Source organism: Leiobunum rupestre, chromosome 9 (genome assembly GCF_980474605.1).
Source record: "Leiobunum rupestre chromosome 9, qqLeiRupe1.1.hap1, whole genome shotgun sequence".
NCBI classification, from domain to species: Eukaryota; Metazoa; Arthropoda; class Arachnida; order Opiliones; family Sclerosomatidae; genus Leiobunum; species Leiobunum rupestre.
The window spans coordinates 58,275,604-58,292,455 of record NC_143392.1 but is presented as its reverse complement, the minus strand read 5'-3'; the positions used below and the strand labels follow the sequence as shown (position 1 = coordinate 58,292,455).

General features: G+C 39.3%; 1 protein-coding gene across 1 annotated transcript; it reads right to left on the bottom strand.

Moving 5' to 3' along the window:
* Positions 1–345: 345 nt before the first annotated feature.
* On the bottom strand, positions 346–768 carry LOC149931601 (uncharacterized). The gene has a single exon (XM_090158007.1). The coding sequence runs from the start codon at positions 766–768 to the stop codon at positions 346–348; it is 423 nt and encodes a 140-aa protein (XP_090014133.1).
* Between the last annotated feature and the right edge of the window lie 16,084 nt (positions 769–16,852).

Here is a 16,852-nt window from a genome sequence, read left to right as displayed (position 1 = left end):
GAGACCCGTATTCGAGCTTTGGCCGAATGAACTGGAGATAAATAGACATTATAGCTTTGTGGGTGGCTCCCCATGTTTGCGCGGCTATTGCCTTTAAGAGATAGAGCCTCTTTTTACATCGGACCAAATATATGACGCCAAGATAGCTGCAGTAAGGTACCTCCTGAATTATTGTACCATCGATATGTAACTGAATGTCGTGGGGCTTCTGTCGCTCCCTAGTGATTACAAGATAAGTGCATTTAGAATATTGTAGCTGTAAATCCCAGGCCTCCATGTAGAATGCCACCATATTAAGCGCCATCTGGATCTCTTTTTGAGATCAGGGAGACGTTAGTTGGTCGACTAGATTGCGATATCATCGGCATGTAGCCCTTTAGAGGTACTCGTCGGGAAATTTTCGAATATACCATCAATAGCGTAGTTAAAAAGTAGTGGACTTAACGGATTTCCTTGTGGGAGACCCGTGTTAAAGGCTTCGGCGTGGGAGAGAGTGCCGTTGAGTAGGACTTGTCCTGGTCGAACCGAGAGTAAAATATTGATCCAATTGTATAGGTGACCATTGTATCCATGACTTTCCAGAAGGCGGCATATCTTTGTCGTAGAGATGCTTCCGAAAAAACCACTGCCATATAGTGTCTGTTGCTCATGGAGACTTAAGCGGCGAAAAGGGTGTTCTAAAGGCGTTCTATTTTTCCGGAATCCTGTTTGGTCGTTCGAGAGTCGCGAGTCAGATTCCAGCAGATGGCGAAAGCGGCCTTCCACCATCTTGTCAAAAAGTTTCTTCAATGAAAACTGAAGAACGATGGGGCGAAACGAACTGGCTTCCTGTGGATTTTTGCCGGATTTTGCAAATGGAAGTATTAGTGCGTCATTCCAGTTCTGAGGATAAGTAGCAAGCGTAGAAATGCGTTTGGAAGGGTTTTACGGATAAGGTTTGTAATGTCATCTCTCCCAGGTTAAGTATCCCCCAAAGACTCCCAGGCAGCTAGGAATTCGCACCATGTAAAGATGTTGTTAAAAAGCTGCTGGTTACGTATAGTTGGAGATCTGTAAGTATTGTTTTGTGGCGTAAGACTTTGATTGCAGTACAATGCGTAGTAGGACACGAGGGTTTCGGCCGCCACCTGGGCAGAGCTCGTCAATTGACCGTTGGAATTTTTGATTGATGGTGTGTTAAAGCTTGGGTTAGAGCCTTTTGTGTACCATTTAATTTTTCGCCAGATAGTACCGGTCTTTGTTTGCCCGCCAATCCTGTCGCAGTAGGGTTGCTAACTTTGATTCTGGGTTCGTTTAACCAGACGTCGAAGCTGGCTCTTTCCCTGTTGTATATTAAGGTGTTTTCTGGGGAGGAGTGAGTGAGAAGCTTTCGTCGTAGCTGATTGACTCTTCTTTAACGAACAGCTATTTGATGTGACCACCATGGTGGTTTTATTTGACGGTTCCGACTGTTCGTGTTGCTATTCGATGAAATCTGGGATGCCACTAGAAGGGTTTTTACCTCTTAAATGCCTTCCCACGTTCGGAGAAGATTTGGAGTCGTTTTTCCAGAGTAAAGTTTGCCCAATCTGCACGATTGTAAAACCATTTTCGGCCAGGGAGTGGAGGTTATCCCGTGCAATTTGATTAAGGCAGTTCTATCAGGATTGGAGATGATCACATGTACGTTCTTTTATCGTCCTCCTGTTTAGAGTTGAGGCAATATCCGAGCTTGCCAGTAATAGATTTATCATAGTTGAGCCGGTATTTCCTTGGAGTCTTGCTGGCGCTCCATCGTTAAGGAGGACCACATTGTCGTTAGCCAAGAGCCAATGTGCGATAACCTTCCCTTGACCATTGGCAAGGACGTCTCCCCACTGATAATGGCGGTCATTGAAATCTCCCAAGATACGGAACGGTGCTTTTAGACTTGAGGACAAAGTGTTCAGCTCAGCCAACGATGTATCGCCTTTAGGGCTGTAGGCGGAAACAACTTGAAGGGTGTCGTTATTCCATGAAAGCTGAGGTCCGACTAACTCCAGATGGGAGATGTTGGGGAGATGGAGTCCGGTCACCTTGATATTTCGAGATATTAGTAGAGCAACGCCATTGACGTAGTTCTATCTGTACGAAAGCCATCATACGTCTTTAAATTGAAATTATTAGTCTTCAAGGTCATCAAAAAACTAACTTGAGAACCGTAAGTGTTAGAAAGTTGGTTCGAATTAGAAAAGTGTTCCACGTGATCTTTTAAGTACAAATTGTTTTGACCTGATAGGATTTGACCAATAGGAACCCAAGAAATGCTAGATGAAAAACAAGAAGGTTGTTAAGTTGATAACGTGTCGAAAGCGAGGTTCGGGAGCTGATAACTCTAAAGATACTCAAGTTAGAGTACTGAAATTTGCTACACATCCTCATCAAGATTGAGGGTATTTAGTTTAAAAATGTCAATGACCATGTCTTTAAGGTCAACCAAAAACTAACGCGAGAACCGTAAGTGAAAGAAACTTGGTTCCAATTAGAAAAGTGTTCCACGTCACATTGTAGGTCTACTTAGCTTCGATTCGATCGAATTTGACCATTAGGAAGTCGAGGAACTTGTTTTCACAATCACAAAGGTTTTGTAGCGTAGTTTTGGGTAGACCTCGATGATTATACTGTGATCACCCCAAATAATGAAACTTGTTGGGGGTGTGGCCTATCATCAACCCCACGCTACAACCTAAAACAAATCCGGGTACACGTCTGGCTTTCACTATTGGGGCCAACGTTAAAATATAAATTAAAAATAAAGCTTTGTCTAGGGGTATGATTTGGAATAAACACTAAAATGGGTTTAAAGGTTGCCAACTAAAACATTTAATAATAAAACACTTGGAAAATATAATTCAAACAACCTAAAACTACGGTGCACCTAGATATTTAACTAACTTATAAAATAAAACTTAAATCTAGAACAATAAACAAACCTGTTAGGCAGGCTGTACTACGTGGATATAAAATTTACAACGCACACTAGTTAGGCGAGATGTGCTGATTCGAATTAAGGAGATATAGCTTTTAGTTTATAGCATTATTATACTTAAGTGTTCGAGATGTAGAGGAGGTGGATTAAACGCTACTGATGTAACACGTTGGAGCTTTGGTCTGCTCACTCTCAGGAACACAGCAGTCGCACACTTGGCCTGTGGTTGACTGAGCGACGGCGATGTCGGGATGCCGGCCTCAGCGGTCGGGTGTCAAGTTGACGTGCTCGATTACACTGGCGGGTTCAATCTTCAATTATTGAACTTCTTCACCAAGAGTTTAGCGGTGCAAATAGATGTAGAAACTTGGGACTGCTATTAATCGCAGTTCTTCGATCCGAGAGAAAGATTAACCAACACCTCTTCTCCTAATTTCTTCAACGGCTTTTTTTTTTCGTTTCTTTTTTAAAATCTAATTCGGACACGAGCCAAAACTTCAAATCCTCCACGCGTGTTTTACGTAAACAGAGTCGATTTATCTCCTTATTAAAACTAACGAATTTTGTTGGCACGTGCCGTATATAAATTATTCCAAACTTTTTTAATGTTGGCAACCTTTTATTTAGAATGATTGAAAATGAATGGGAGCTAACAAAATAGTAGTAACGGGAAACGTGAACGCCAGAAATGGATGGAAACATTCCACGGTCGAGCGTGGGGATCGGAACTCCCTGGCCAGACAAGTCTCGAATACCCAAAACACAATCTCTGAGTGACCAGCGCCCAGAAATATAGTTTTTTTAAGCGACCGTGGAATTCTGGATGGTAGAATTATTAATAAAATTAAAATAGTCCATAAAATTTTGAAAACATCAGAATTCCACGTTACAACTCTCCCCTGGCTAAAATCTCAGGTCCTCATGAGACCACAAATAAAGACCAAAACTGTGTTAAGATAAGGTTAATTAAGGTTGCCTATAATAGTAATATAAGAATGTGTAATAAGGTTTATGATAATAAGTAATATATTTACAGAGACGTCTCAAAATTTACAGCGCGCGCAAGCTAAAACACAATGGGGACACAGTCCAGAAAAATAAATAATGTCGCCCCAAAAAAATTATTTGAATAAAATAGTAGGAGCGTGGTTGAACAGCGTTACGTAAGTTAACGCTTAACCCTCCCTGTATTGGGATCCCTTGGCCTCAAACTTCGGCCATCATTTACTTGGATATCATTACTTGGACTGGGAGACCTCGGCCCTGGCTTAAGTTTACCTTGGGCGTCCATAGCAGAAATACCTAACATCAAGAGCGGCGGATAAGAGTTATCAGGAGCCGAAGACTCCGTCCCTGGTTTTAATGAACCCAGGGTGACAACGTCTGAATCGCTTAGATTATAATGCTCTCTCTCTCTAAAGGGTTTCAAATCCCGAATATGAAAAGTACCCGATAACGGTTTTCTATTTAAAGTTTCTAGCCGGTACGTTAACTTTGAGAATTTGTGCGAAACGCGAAACGGACCCAAAAATCTTGGGGGCCAATTTCACCGAAAAATGATCAACAGCGCTGGAAAGATAATGCGCTTTCCTGAGGACTAACTCGCCCTCTTCAAATTCGACATCACGGTGATGTCTGTCGTATTGTTCTTTTTGCGCGGCCTGGGCTTTCTTTAGTTGGTCTCGGGCGGTTTCGTACGCGTCCCGGACCTTTTTCTGAATAGATAAACCATAGACCCGCGATGAAATATCGTCCACGCAAAAATCTTTTTCCCCTACTACGGTGGAGACAGTTTTTATATCCCTCTCAAACATTAGGTTGGCTGGTGTGAAACCCGTCGAATCTTGAACCGCTGTTCTTATGGACATAGCGTATTGGGCTAGTGAACGATCCCAATTTTGTTGGTTTTTACCAACGAACGACGCAATCATGGTACCTATAGTCCTGTTGGACCTTTCAGTTGGGTATATACAGAGGTATTTCTAGGAGTAACTCCTAAGGTCTTGCAAACCGATGTAAATAGAGAACCAACAAATTGTTTCCCATTGTCGCTTACGATTACGGACGGCAAACCGAATCTAGCGAACACGTCGTCAACTAAATGTTTTACTATGGGTGCCGCGGTAGCGTTTCTCAAAGGGAAAATTTCGACCCATTTCCTCAGATGATCCTGAATAACAAGGATGTATTTAAAACCACGTTTAGAGCGGGGATATGGCCCTTTTACATCTAACGAGATGACAACCCATGGTTGGGGAATGTCACTCGGTTTCATAAGTCCGGGAGGGACTTGGTTGGGCGGCTTATGAGATTGACAAACGCTGCATGAACGGCAGTAGTTTACAACGTCCAAAGTGAGCCCTTCCCACGTATAAAGGCTTTGGACCCGCTTAGTTGTCTTTTTTATACCGAAATGACCACTGGAGGGGATGTCGTGGTTCAGATTTAATATCCTAGCTTTAAGAGACTGTGGGACGCAAATTTTAAAATTGTCCCACCCCGCGATATCACGAGCTCCAGTGTCTTTGAATAAATTTTTTTTCCTGATGTCACAAAGTGGGACTACCTTTTCTATCCAAGTTTGTAGTTCCTTATCTTGTGATATTTTATTGTTCTCTAAATAAGAAATTGGCGGGCCCATTTGAGCGTCGGCGCGCTGGGCTGTTATGATTTCGAGATTGTCAAATTTAATCAGAGGGGATGGAAGGTCGTCTGATTCCAACGCGGATATATGACCGGTAGGGTCTAAAGGGGCGTTCTCTATACGCGATAAAGCGTCGGCTACGACGTTAGTTTTTCCTGGAAGGTGGTGGATGGTAAAGTCGAAAGCTTGCAAACGCGCGAATTTACCGGTGGGATCGGGTGCTTTGTGCAGCCATTTAATAGCGCTATTATCAGTGTATAGTTCGAAGTGTGTCCCTTCCACGTATGGGCGAAATTTTTCCACCGCAAAGACTACACCTAAACACTCGCGCTCCACGGCGGAATATTTTTTTTCGGCGTTGGACAGAGACCGACTCGCGTATTGGATTACCCTCGTTTGGCGATCTATGACCTGACTTAAAACAGCGCCCAACCCTAAGCTTGATGCGTCGCAATGCACGGTAAATTTGTGGGCATAATCGGGTGTGCTTAAGATTGGGGCGCAGGATAGCGCGTCTTTGAGCGTATTAAACGCGGTTTCTTGCTCAGCACCCCATTTTCAACGCGCATCAGCGTGAAAAAGCGCGGTCAACGGCCCTGAAATTTTCGAGAAATCTTTAATGAAACGTCGATAATACGACGCCATCCCATGGAAGCGCCTCAACTCTTTCACATTTCTAGGGGTTGGGTAGTTACGCATAACAGCGGTTTTCTCCGGGTCAACCTGGATGCCTGAGTTAGTAACTATATGACCTAAAATGCGACATTCATGCGTGCAAAACTGCGTCTTTGATGCTTTGACAGTAAGCCCGGCTTTCATAAGCCTGTTGAAAACTTCTTCTAAAGTCTGGAGATGACTGGTAAAATCGGCGGACGCCACTATCAAGTCATCAAGGTAGGCGCAAACGCCTCTATCGGACAGGTCTCCAAACAATGAGTTGACCATTCTTTGAAACGTTGAAGGAGCATTCGTCAATCCAAACATTAGAACCTTAGGCCGGAACAGGCCACGATGGGTCACGAATGCGGCGTAATCACTATGTTTTTCATGCAGAGTTACTTGCCAGTAACCCGCTCTCATATCTAGGGTGGTGATGTACTTTGGCTTATGAATAGATTCGAGTATATCCTCTATTCTGGGTAATGGGTGGACGTCTCGTACTGTTTTACTATTTAAGCCACGGTAGTCTATTACGAGACGCCAAGTTCCGTCTTTCTTACGGACGAGTAAAACGGGACTGGCCCAGGGACCGCAAGAGGGCTCTATTAGGTCTAATTCGATCATTTCTTCAATTGTTTCATCTATAATTTTACGTTTAGGTGGGGAAAAACGATAAGGGTGGGCTAAAACAGGCTTATCGGTATTTACTTCGATGTAGTGTTCGACACCTTTCATTCGACCAGGTATGATAGAGAAGATGGGCTTATACTTGTTAACGGTAAACTCTAATTTCGTTAATTCGTCGGGGTTTAAATCAGTCTTCTTTAAAGCTTCCCTTATTCCCTCCTCATCTACGTAATCTTCTAGCCTAGTCGTATTAAAACTACTGGCGTAAGAAATACCTGATCCGCGAAAGGAACAAGCATCTATATCTGAAAGTTGATAACAACTATTGTTTAAGGTAGAAGAATGTTTAGTAAATGGAAACGTTTCTAGATGATTAGCACCCCAAGCAAAATACCCTAATTTGTGATCTACAATCATACCGGTATAGCGTAATATGTCTTTCCCCAAAATACAGGACTGAGTTAAATTGGGCACGTAGACCGCCTGAAAGCTAACCTGCTTTCCGGGAAGACAGAAGGGTACCGTTACGGTACCGGAAGTAGGTAATAAAGACCCATCTGGTTGTTTAAGCGCTAAATTTGTGTCTGAAGTTGGAAAGCCTAAATTTTCTAAGGTCACTATGGAGAAGAGTATGGGTGGACCCAGGGTCAACTAATGCTAAGCACGGAACCGTTGATAAATAAATGTCTAAGTAATCCTGGGTTGCGCCGGAGAGACTAAAAAGAGTGGAGCCATTGGATTCGGTACTGGCCGAGGTCGACTTTAGTATTACGCGGGGATGCTCCCCGCCCTCGTGGAAGCTCCCGCCGTCCCGTTTCCCGAAGAAGTTACGTCCTTCTTAAGATTTGGGCATTGTGGCCGAATATGACCGCTTTTACCGCATTGGTGGCAAGTAGGATTCCAGGTACTTTTCCCCTTAGAGTTGTAGGGGCGAGAATTACTTGAGTTGCCATTATTTCCGTTACCATTATTGTTTTGGTTTCGGTTTTCTGATCCATTATTCGACCGGTTAGTTTGATTCGAGTTTCGATTACTATTCTGAGAACAATTATTGTTGCGAACTAAATTTCCCTTACTACTTTCATTGGGATTATCCGAACCATTGCGTTTAATTTTGTTCGCGAAACGTTCAATATTGAGGGCATCATCAATTAACTCCCGTAAAGTTTCGAACCGTTTAGTAACCAGATAGACTTTAATCTCGTCGCGGAGGTTTCTATGTACCGCTCTAATTTGTTCGCGCTCAGAAAAGGGTTCTATTAATTGACCGAAAAGTTTTTGTAATTGTTCTAAATATTCATTAACGCTTTCTTGCGGTTTCTGGAAACGATCGCTAATTTTGTCTTTTACGTGGTCATCATTACCACGCCTTTCAAATCTAGCGCGAAGTGCGCTTTCAAACTCATCCCAAGAATTAAAAGGGGTTTGCTGCGTGTACCAATCGAAAGCCGGTCCAGTTAACAAACCCGGTAGCCATTGCTGTACAAAAACTATTTCGGGCACGTTGTTGCTGAGGCGCATTTGTTTGGCTTTTCTCAAAAATTCTTTGGGCCCTGCCTCGGTAGTCTTCCCAGTATAACTAGGCGCAGCGAACGGAGTGGAATACATAAAAGGCATAGACTGATGAGAGTACGCGTATGGGGGATTAGACACATGGGCGCTAAACTGTACGTTTGACGGTGCGGATGGGGAATGGTTGAGTACGTTCCCACTTGCAAAAATACTTGACGTTGTTGTGGTGTGTACACCTCCGGGGACGGTGTTATACGCACCTGTTTGCAAAAGGGGTTGCGCGATATGCTGGGTAGCGTTAGGCATCAAGGGCGGCTGCATATGCGAAGACGGCAATATCTGGTTGCCAGAAACTTGAGGGTAGCTCGGAATAGCGGGCGCAGAGTTAAAGTTAGAGGAAGGGGTTAGTGTTGCTAACGGAACTTGCGAGATTGCTTGAGGAACGCCGGGAAACACCGGGGACTGGAATTCCGCTGTTCACTGCGGGTGTTGAAACGCTTACCGGACTGGGTTGCGGTATTATGGGCGCTGCTCGCATCTGGGCTAACTCACGTTGAAGCGACGCTTGAGAAGCCGATAACTGATTTAACTGGTTCATAATTTGAGTCAAAACATCGTTAGGTATAGTAACTACCAGAGGATTACCGTTACTACTACTAGAACCAGTGGCAGAACTAGTAACAATAGAAGTTCTTGGTATACTCATTGCCGCACTAGGGTTAATAGGGGATAAAATAGGTAAAAGTAAAGGTTGAGGATGGTTTGAACCATCACCAAGACCAGAGCAGCTTGGACCTCCGAATAAATTCGTCAAATTAAAATTTTGCTGATTGGGGCCGTTTGGATTTCTTATAGTAGTAGGTGAACTACTAAGAGACCCTACAGGACTTTGAGTAGCAGACATGGTTTGCCTAGATTTGTTTACCCCTTGATTGGGTGATTTAATAAGGTTAGTATATTTTTTTATTATTACGGCGTTGGAGTCGTTCTTCTCTGAGTTTATTCGCGAATGCCCTATGAGCTTCGTCACTCATGGAATATATAATTGCAAATTAATTCTAATGTAATTTAACAAGAAAACCCGAAGAGAGAGAGAATGCCAACGGGGTAAATTGAATTCATTAATGGACAGTTTTTTTTTTAAATCAGATAGAATAAACCACGAAGAATAATAGCAAGGAATTAAAAAAAATTAACCGAAAGAGGGATAAAAATTCCCCATCTAAAATATTTGGCAAAATAAACGTTTGGGCTTGCTGGAAATTGTTTAAACGTCTCCTTGCACGGGCGATTTCTGATAAAGGCCTGGTTAGAATTACCAATGCCTTAATACCCTCATCCCGGACGGACCCCCAGTTTGTAGCGTAGTTTTGGGTAGACCTCGATGATTATACTGTGATCACCCCAAATAATGAAACTTGTTGGGGGTGTGGCCTATCATCAACCCCACGCTACAACCTAAAACAAATCCGGGTACACGTCTGGCTTTCACTATTGGGGCCAACGTTAAAATATAAATTAAAAATAAAGCTTTGTCTAGGGGTATGATTTTGAATAAACACTAAAATGGGTTTAAAGGTTGCCAACTAAAACATTTAATAATAAAACAAACAAATATAATTCAAACAACCTAAAACTATGGTGCACCTAGATATTTAACTAACTTATAAAATAAAACTTAAATCTAGAACAATAAACAAACCTGTTAGGCAGGCTGTACTACGTGGATATAAAATTTACAACGCACACTCGTTAGGCGAGATGTGCTGATTCGAATTAAGGAGATATAGCTTTTAGTTTATAGCATTATTATACTTAAGTGTTCGAGATGTAGAGGAGGTGGATTAAACGCTACTGATGTAACACGTTGGAGCTTTGGTCTGCTCACTCTCGGGAACACAGCAGTCGCACACTTGGCCTGTGGTTGACTGAGCGACGGCGATGTCGGGATGCCGGCCTCAGCGGTCGGGTGTCAAGTTGACGTGCTCGATTACACTGGCGGGTTCAATCTTCAATTATGGAACTTCTTCACCAAGAGTTTAGCGGTGCAAATAGATGTAGAAACTTGGGACTGCTATTAATCGCAGTTCTTCGATCCGAGAGAAAGATTAACCAACACCTCTTCTCCTAATTTCTTCAACGGCTTTTTTTTTTCGTTTCTTTTTTAAAATCTAATTCGGACACGAGCCAAAACTTCAAATCATCCGCGCGTGTTTTACGTAAATAGAGTCGATTTATCTCCTTATTAAAACTAACGAATTTTGTTGGCACGTGCCGTATATAAATTATTCCAAACTTTTTTAATGTTGGCAACCTTTTATTTAGAATGATTGAAAATGAATGGGAGCTAACAAAATAGTAGTAACGGGAAACGTGAACGCCAGAAATGGATGGAAACATTCCACGGTCGAGCGTGGGGATCGGAACTCCCTGGCCAGACAAGTCTCGAATACCCAAAACACAATCTCTGAGTGACCAGCGCCCAGAAATATAGTTTTTTTTAAGCGACCGTGGAATTCTGGATGGTAGAATTATTAATAAAATTAAAATAGTCCATAAAATTTTGAAAACATCAGAATTCCACGTTACAGTCGTTAAAATGAAAATTGAAAGAAAACGCACATAACTCGAAACCAATTCGTGTTACATCGAAATTTGCTAGACAAACTCATTATGGTGGGAGTTTTTCTAGTTTGTAAAATTGGATGACCTTGAAGACGTGGTTCAAGGTCATTGAAATTTTTAAACTAAAGACCCTCAATCTTGATGAGGATGTGTATCAAATTTTAGTACTCTAACTCGAGTATCTTTAGAGTTATCAGCTCCCGAACCTCGTTTTCGACACGTTATCAACTTAACGACCTTCTGGTTTTTCATCTAACATATCTCGGCTTCATATTGGTCAAATCCGATCAGATCAAACCTACTTGTACTTAAAAAGTCACGTGGAACACTTTTCTAATTGGAACCAACTTTCTAACACTTACGGTTATCGAGTTAGTTTTTGGTTGACCTTGAAGACATCGTTGAAGGTCATCGACATTTTCGCAGTAGGTTTCCACCTAGATCTTGTATACGATTTGAAAATCGTACCTAAAACAGATTGATATATTCACCCTGGTTCATTTTTTAGTGGACACCCTGTATAAAAATGAATCAAAGGAATTTAAATGGAAACTTTAAATGTGTAACTACAATGGGTTAGGTTCATTGGCCCTTACCAGCTATATTTTAAATCTTCATAGGAACAAGAGTTCCTTTTGTGTTTCTTGTAATCTTTGCTCGTATAGATTTAACAGTTACGGTGCATTTAAAGTTCGCTGTAGTAGGAATCACAATGTTATAAATGGGGCTGATATTAATGAGCCTAACAATGCTTTTCACCATTTAGTGCCTGAGGCTGAGGTTGAGGTTAGACCAAGCCCTGAATCAAGTATAGGTATATGGGGGAAGAAAACGATATAAGAATGAGGGACTTTGAAATTCCCATAGATAAATCTGCTAAGGCCAAAGAGTCAATTAATAAGTCTTTTGGTTTTTTTTTAAGTTGGAGGCCAAACAAGGGCTAAGTAGAAGCACAATTAATAGTATAGCAGAAGAAATGGTTCACCTTCTGAGAGACGTTGGCAATATTTTGAGGGATGATTTAAAGAATATTTAGGAAGAAAAGGAAATGGTTGATTTCAAAAGTGCTGGCTATGCTTACGTCTTTGATAATTCAAGCGCGCTAAACTCCATGCATTCTGATGCTGCTCGCCAAAAGTTTTACAAAGATAGGTTTAAGCTACTTGAACCAACTTCCGTTTATAAGGGGAGAAAATGAAACGAGCAAATGGAAGAATTAGCTCTGAAAATGTTTATGGATATGTTGTCCTATTTTTGGAGAGTTTAAAAGCTTTATTGGAAATACCAGACATTAATTTTTGGCTTTATAGTTCTCACCAAAGCACTACTTACAGTCAAATAAATTTTCTCAAGCCCTCAATGTATTAAATGAGATAAATATTTATGGTCTGAAGTTTCATTTTGTCAATACGAAATTTATTAAGTTTCTTCCCTTAAGTAAATTTGTAAATTCAGAAACAGTTGAAAATGCTTGATAGTCGAGGTGTAAATAGAGGCCAATGCAAAAAGTGCATTGGGGAATGCTTTGAATATGAAAAACCAGGTGATGGAAACAGCATGTGTAATAATTGTAAATGCCCCCCAATCAAGCACGGAAAAAAGACAGTTAATTTAATGAATTTTGAGTATTTGGATAAATATAAAATGTTCTTTTTCATACTATAGGCCCTGTTAAGTCAGCTTTAAGCGAGGAAAGTTATGAGATGGAAGTCATTGCAAATGGAAGCCAGAGCTCAAATATGAATCCGGGGTTAGCTGATGACTCTAAGTAAGAATATTTATTTAAAAAAACATTTTCCTACATTTTCTTCATTTATATTATTTTCAGAACTGAACCCTAATTTAGAAAATTTGGTAGTACGTATCATTTTATTATTAGTGCCAGTTGAATAAAGGTATCAAGCATAGAGATTAAGTTAGTTCAAATCAAATCAAATCAAATCTTATTGTTGCGTTTTCTTATTGAGGATTTTACAAGTATGTGGGCTAAATCATAAATGACTTGTAAGCCCTGTTAAATTATGACAATTTTAAATTACAAAAATTCCAATAAAAAAAGACATAAATGTACAGTATGAACACAAATAAAGAAAAAAAAATAAAATAAAAACTAACTAATATAGACTATAATAGAGTGTTAACAATTAAAGTTAGATTTCCTATCCAGTACGTGTTTGTTCCATTATAAGTAACTTAAGTCTCTTTTTAAAAGTATGAATTTTTTCGTGAATATCGATTTTTAAAATTATGGAGTTAAACAATTTAATACCATTATACATTATGGAGGTAATTTTTTTACTGGTGTTACATTTGGGTAGCTTAAACATTTGTTTTAATCTAGTGTTTACAGATTTTTCCGTTCTTACTAAAATTTGGCTGCTACCGTGAAAATCTTTATATAAGAATATAACTGTTAAAAAGTTGTATAATTGAAAAACGTTTAAAATCTTATTATTAATGAATAAATACCTTGTATGAGTTAAGAATGAGACATTGTTTATAGAGCGAATGATCCGTTTTTGAAGAATATTTAACCTGCATAAATTATTTTCTGATGTATTGCCCCAAATACAGAATCCGTGACTGATCTTCGAGTAAAAAAGGGCGTAATATACCTCTATTAGCGTTTTGTGGGATAAGATGTTTTTACATTTATACACCATGCCACAGGTTTTTCTTAAGGCGTTACACAAGTAGTCAACTTGTACGTTCCAGTTTAAATGCTGGTCAAAGAATATTCCCAGATATTTATAGCTAAGAGACCTTTTCAAATTATAATTTTCGATGTGTAACTTTACAGTGGTGTTGGTTTCCTTTCCTAAGTTACTAAAAATTACGTATTCCGTTTTACTAAGGTTTAAGTTTAAGTTATTATTTTTTAACCATTGATTAATTTTTTTCAATATCTGATTAGTTTTTTGCATAACATTTTCAATACTTTTGCCTCCATATATTACAAGCGTATCATCTGCGTATAAAAAAGGCCTGTTTTTATAATATTTGTAATATCATTGATATATAGGTTAAATAATAGTGGTGATATAACGGAGCCTTGCGCTACACCATTGAGTAGGTATTTTTCTTCAGATAGAACACCGTTTCCTCTTGTGACGCAAATACGATTTGTCACCCGCTACTCCCCTGATACCCATAGTGCGTAATTTCCTGATTAAATTTTTGTGAGGTATGGAGTCGAATGCTTTTCGTAAATCCAAGAAAACTCCGATACAAATTTCTCTTTTATCGAGAAAGTTAATAATACGATCGTATGCAGCACAGATCGCGTTAATCGTTCCCAAACCTTCCCTGAAACCGAATTGTGAATTTGATATGAGTTTATATTTTTTACAGAACGATTTTAATCTTTCATTAAATGCTTTGTCGAAAATTTTTGCCATGAATGGGAGAATGGATATTGGGCGATAATTTTTACAATCGTCTGGGTCACCTTTTTTAAGAATAGGAACGATAATGGTTTTTTTAGCTTGTCGGGTATTTACCAGTATTAAACGAAAGATTTACTAGAAATGCTATCGGGAGAAGTAGATATGGGAATATGGATTTCATAGGCCTGGAGTGGAGATCGTCTATTCCCGCTGCAGAATTGTTAGGAATATTCTTGGCTATATTTAACAGTTCATCGTCGGAGATAGGGTAGAGAGCCATTGCATTTGAGTTATTAGGGTTATTGCTATTGTCGTTGGCTACGTTGTTAGGAATTTCTTCAGTAAAGTAGTTGTTAAGTTCGTTAGGAGATATAGGTATTTCTATCAGAGATTTAATCTTTCTGTTCATTAGGTTGTTTAACGTATTCCATTTTTCTTTAGGTCTGTTTTAGTCTTTCGGAGTTCATTAAGAATTTTTTGTAGATCAGTCATGTTTGCTTATATATAGGTTTTAGAAAGTTTTACTTTTACAGAGTTTTACTTTTACAGAGCACCAGCTTAAATTTTTTTATAAAGTAAAAATTAAATTCAGGAACGATTAAATGTAGTCAAGGAAAGCTGGTGCTCTGGAGGCTGCCGGAAATTCACAGTGTCTTATATAGACTCCATAAAAAATTCGTCTGCGATGATGTAGCACGGTAAAAAACTTAGTTGTAGCCGATAAAGTTAATAGTTGACCGTAGATAGTTTGTTGGCTCCTTAATTTTTTATGTAGTCGATCGAAGTTCTTGTAGCTAGAATGGTTCGGGCGTTGATGATATCGCGTTCTTTTGGCCAAGGACGAGAAGAGACAGATTCCTGGACGCACGCCGATTTCCTTAAGAGTAAATAATATTTATCATCTTCAAAATCTATTTAAATAGTGTAAGGAACTTCAAATACCAAAATTATGAATGGAACCGTCACCCAAAAGGGCTACTGGGCTGCTTTTGAAACTTAATGCGCATTACACTATATTAATGATTATACCATTTGTAGCCAAGCCGCTTATGCCAGACTTGGTATGACGATGATGACGAAATTCCCCACACTAAAAATGGGTGGTAGTACAGAATGGGTAAGAATCTTAATGAGGATTTAGCAAACACATTTCTAAATATATTAGCTCATTTACCTTGAATACCATTTTTTGGGTATTTATTATGCTTCCTGCCAAATTGTGACTGCAACTGTTTCAATCTCTTCAAACGTGACTATGGATACAGTGCCAAATCTAGCAACACAGCAATCAAACCCTACCAGTTCGAGCGAGCATTTATCTGCGGCTAGTGGTTTAAGAAAAATGATTAAGTATCAACGAGTATCATCAATGCTCAATCAAAAAGGTATAAATAATTTTGTAGTAGGAAATGCAAACATTACGGTTTGGGTTCGTTTGATAGGTAAAAAGGACTTTGTAAACAAATCGTGGTAACCAGCCTAAAAATGTAAACTTAAACTGTAAGTCGTGATGGACAGAGATTTCTCATCAATTTTAAACTGCTGCTTGGTTTTGCGCTTCTTGCAACCTAATTCCACGGGCTAGTAGGTCAAAGTTTGAAGCTCTCTGGTGCTGTTTTAACTCATCATAGGAAAATGGGGAAAAATGCATACTTCTCGACTCACCCCCTACAACTCCTTAAAAATTTTGCAGAACCTTTTGAAACACCCTGTATATATTTAAAAATTGAAATACATTATATTTTCAATAGCTTTTTAGAGATAATTTCAAAGGGAAGTTGCTGGAAGACGGTGAGATTACAGACAAAAAAATTGCAAAAATAATCTGAAAAATATAGGAAATATTACGGAATAATGCAGGTATTGTTAAAGGAATCATATCCAAATCGAACGGATTTGCTTAAAAAACTCAATGAAGACTTCGACGATTTGTTCCAATTATATCCCTGTTTTGAATACGCAAGAGTTGTTAGTCTATTTTTCACTGGTAATGATAAGTAAATTTGGCCAATTTGTTAGTAGCAATGCGTAATAAGTTGTGTTCTAAGTTTGTTTATATAACGAACATTTTGTATGAATTTAATCTTAATTGGGTTCCTTTTAAAGTTTTAATAATAAAATTTTTTAAAAATAACTTCTATAGTCACTGCCATTTATAGCCTTCATTGGATTTTAGACTTTGGAAACCATAGATTTTTGCTACACACATTAATAGATAATTTAATTTTTCACTCCATAGTTCCTAAACGAGTTTAGATTCACTGTCGGAACGGAAAAATATAATATGTGCGTGAAAAACGTGGAGACATTTGCGCAAGTTTTAATACTGAAATTTCAGAAAGATATTAAATCCAAGGTAAAGAGGCAGCTTAATTGTCTTATATCATATACTAAAAAATGTATTAACAGGATGTGAAACGAGTCTTTGAAGCCTGGGAAATGTTTGAAAAA

What these genes read in the sequence shown, in the direction of transcription:
- LOC149931601 (XM_090158007.1), bottom strand. Translation starts at nt 768, where the DNA reads ATGGTGGAAGGCCGCTTTCGCCATCTGCTGGAATCTGACTCGCGACTC.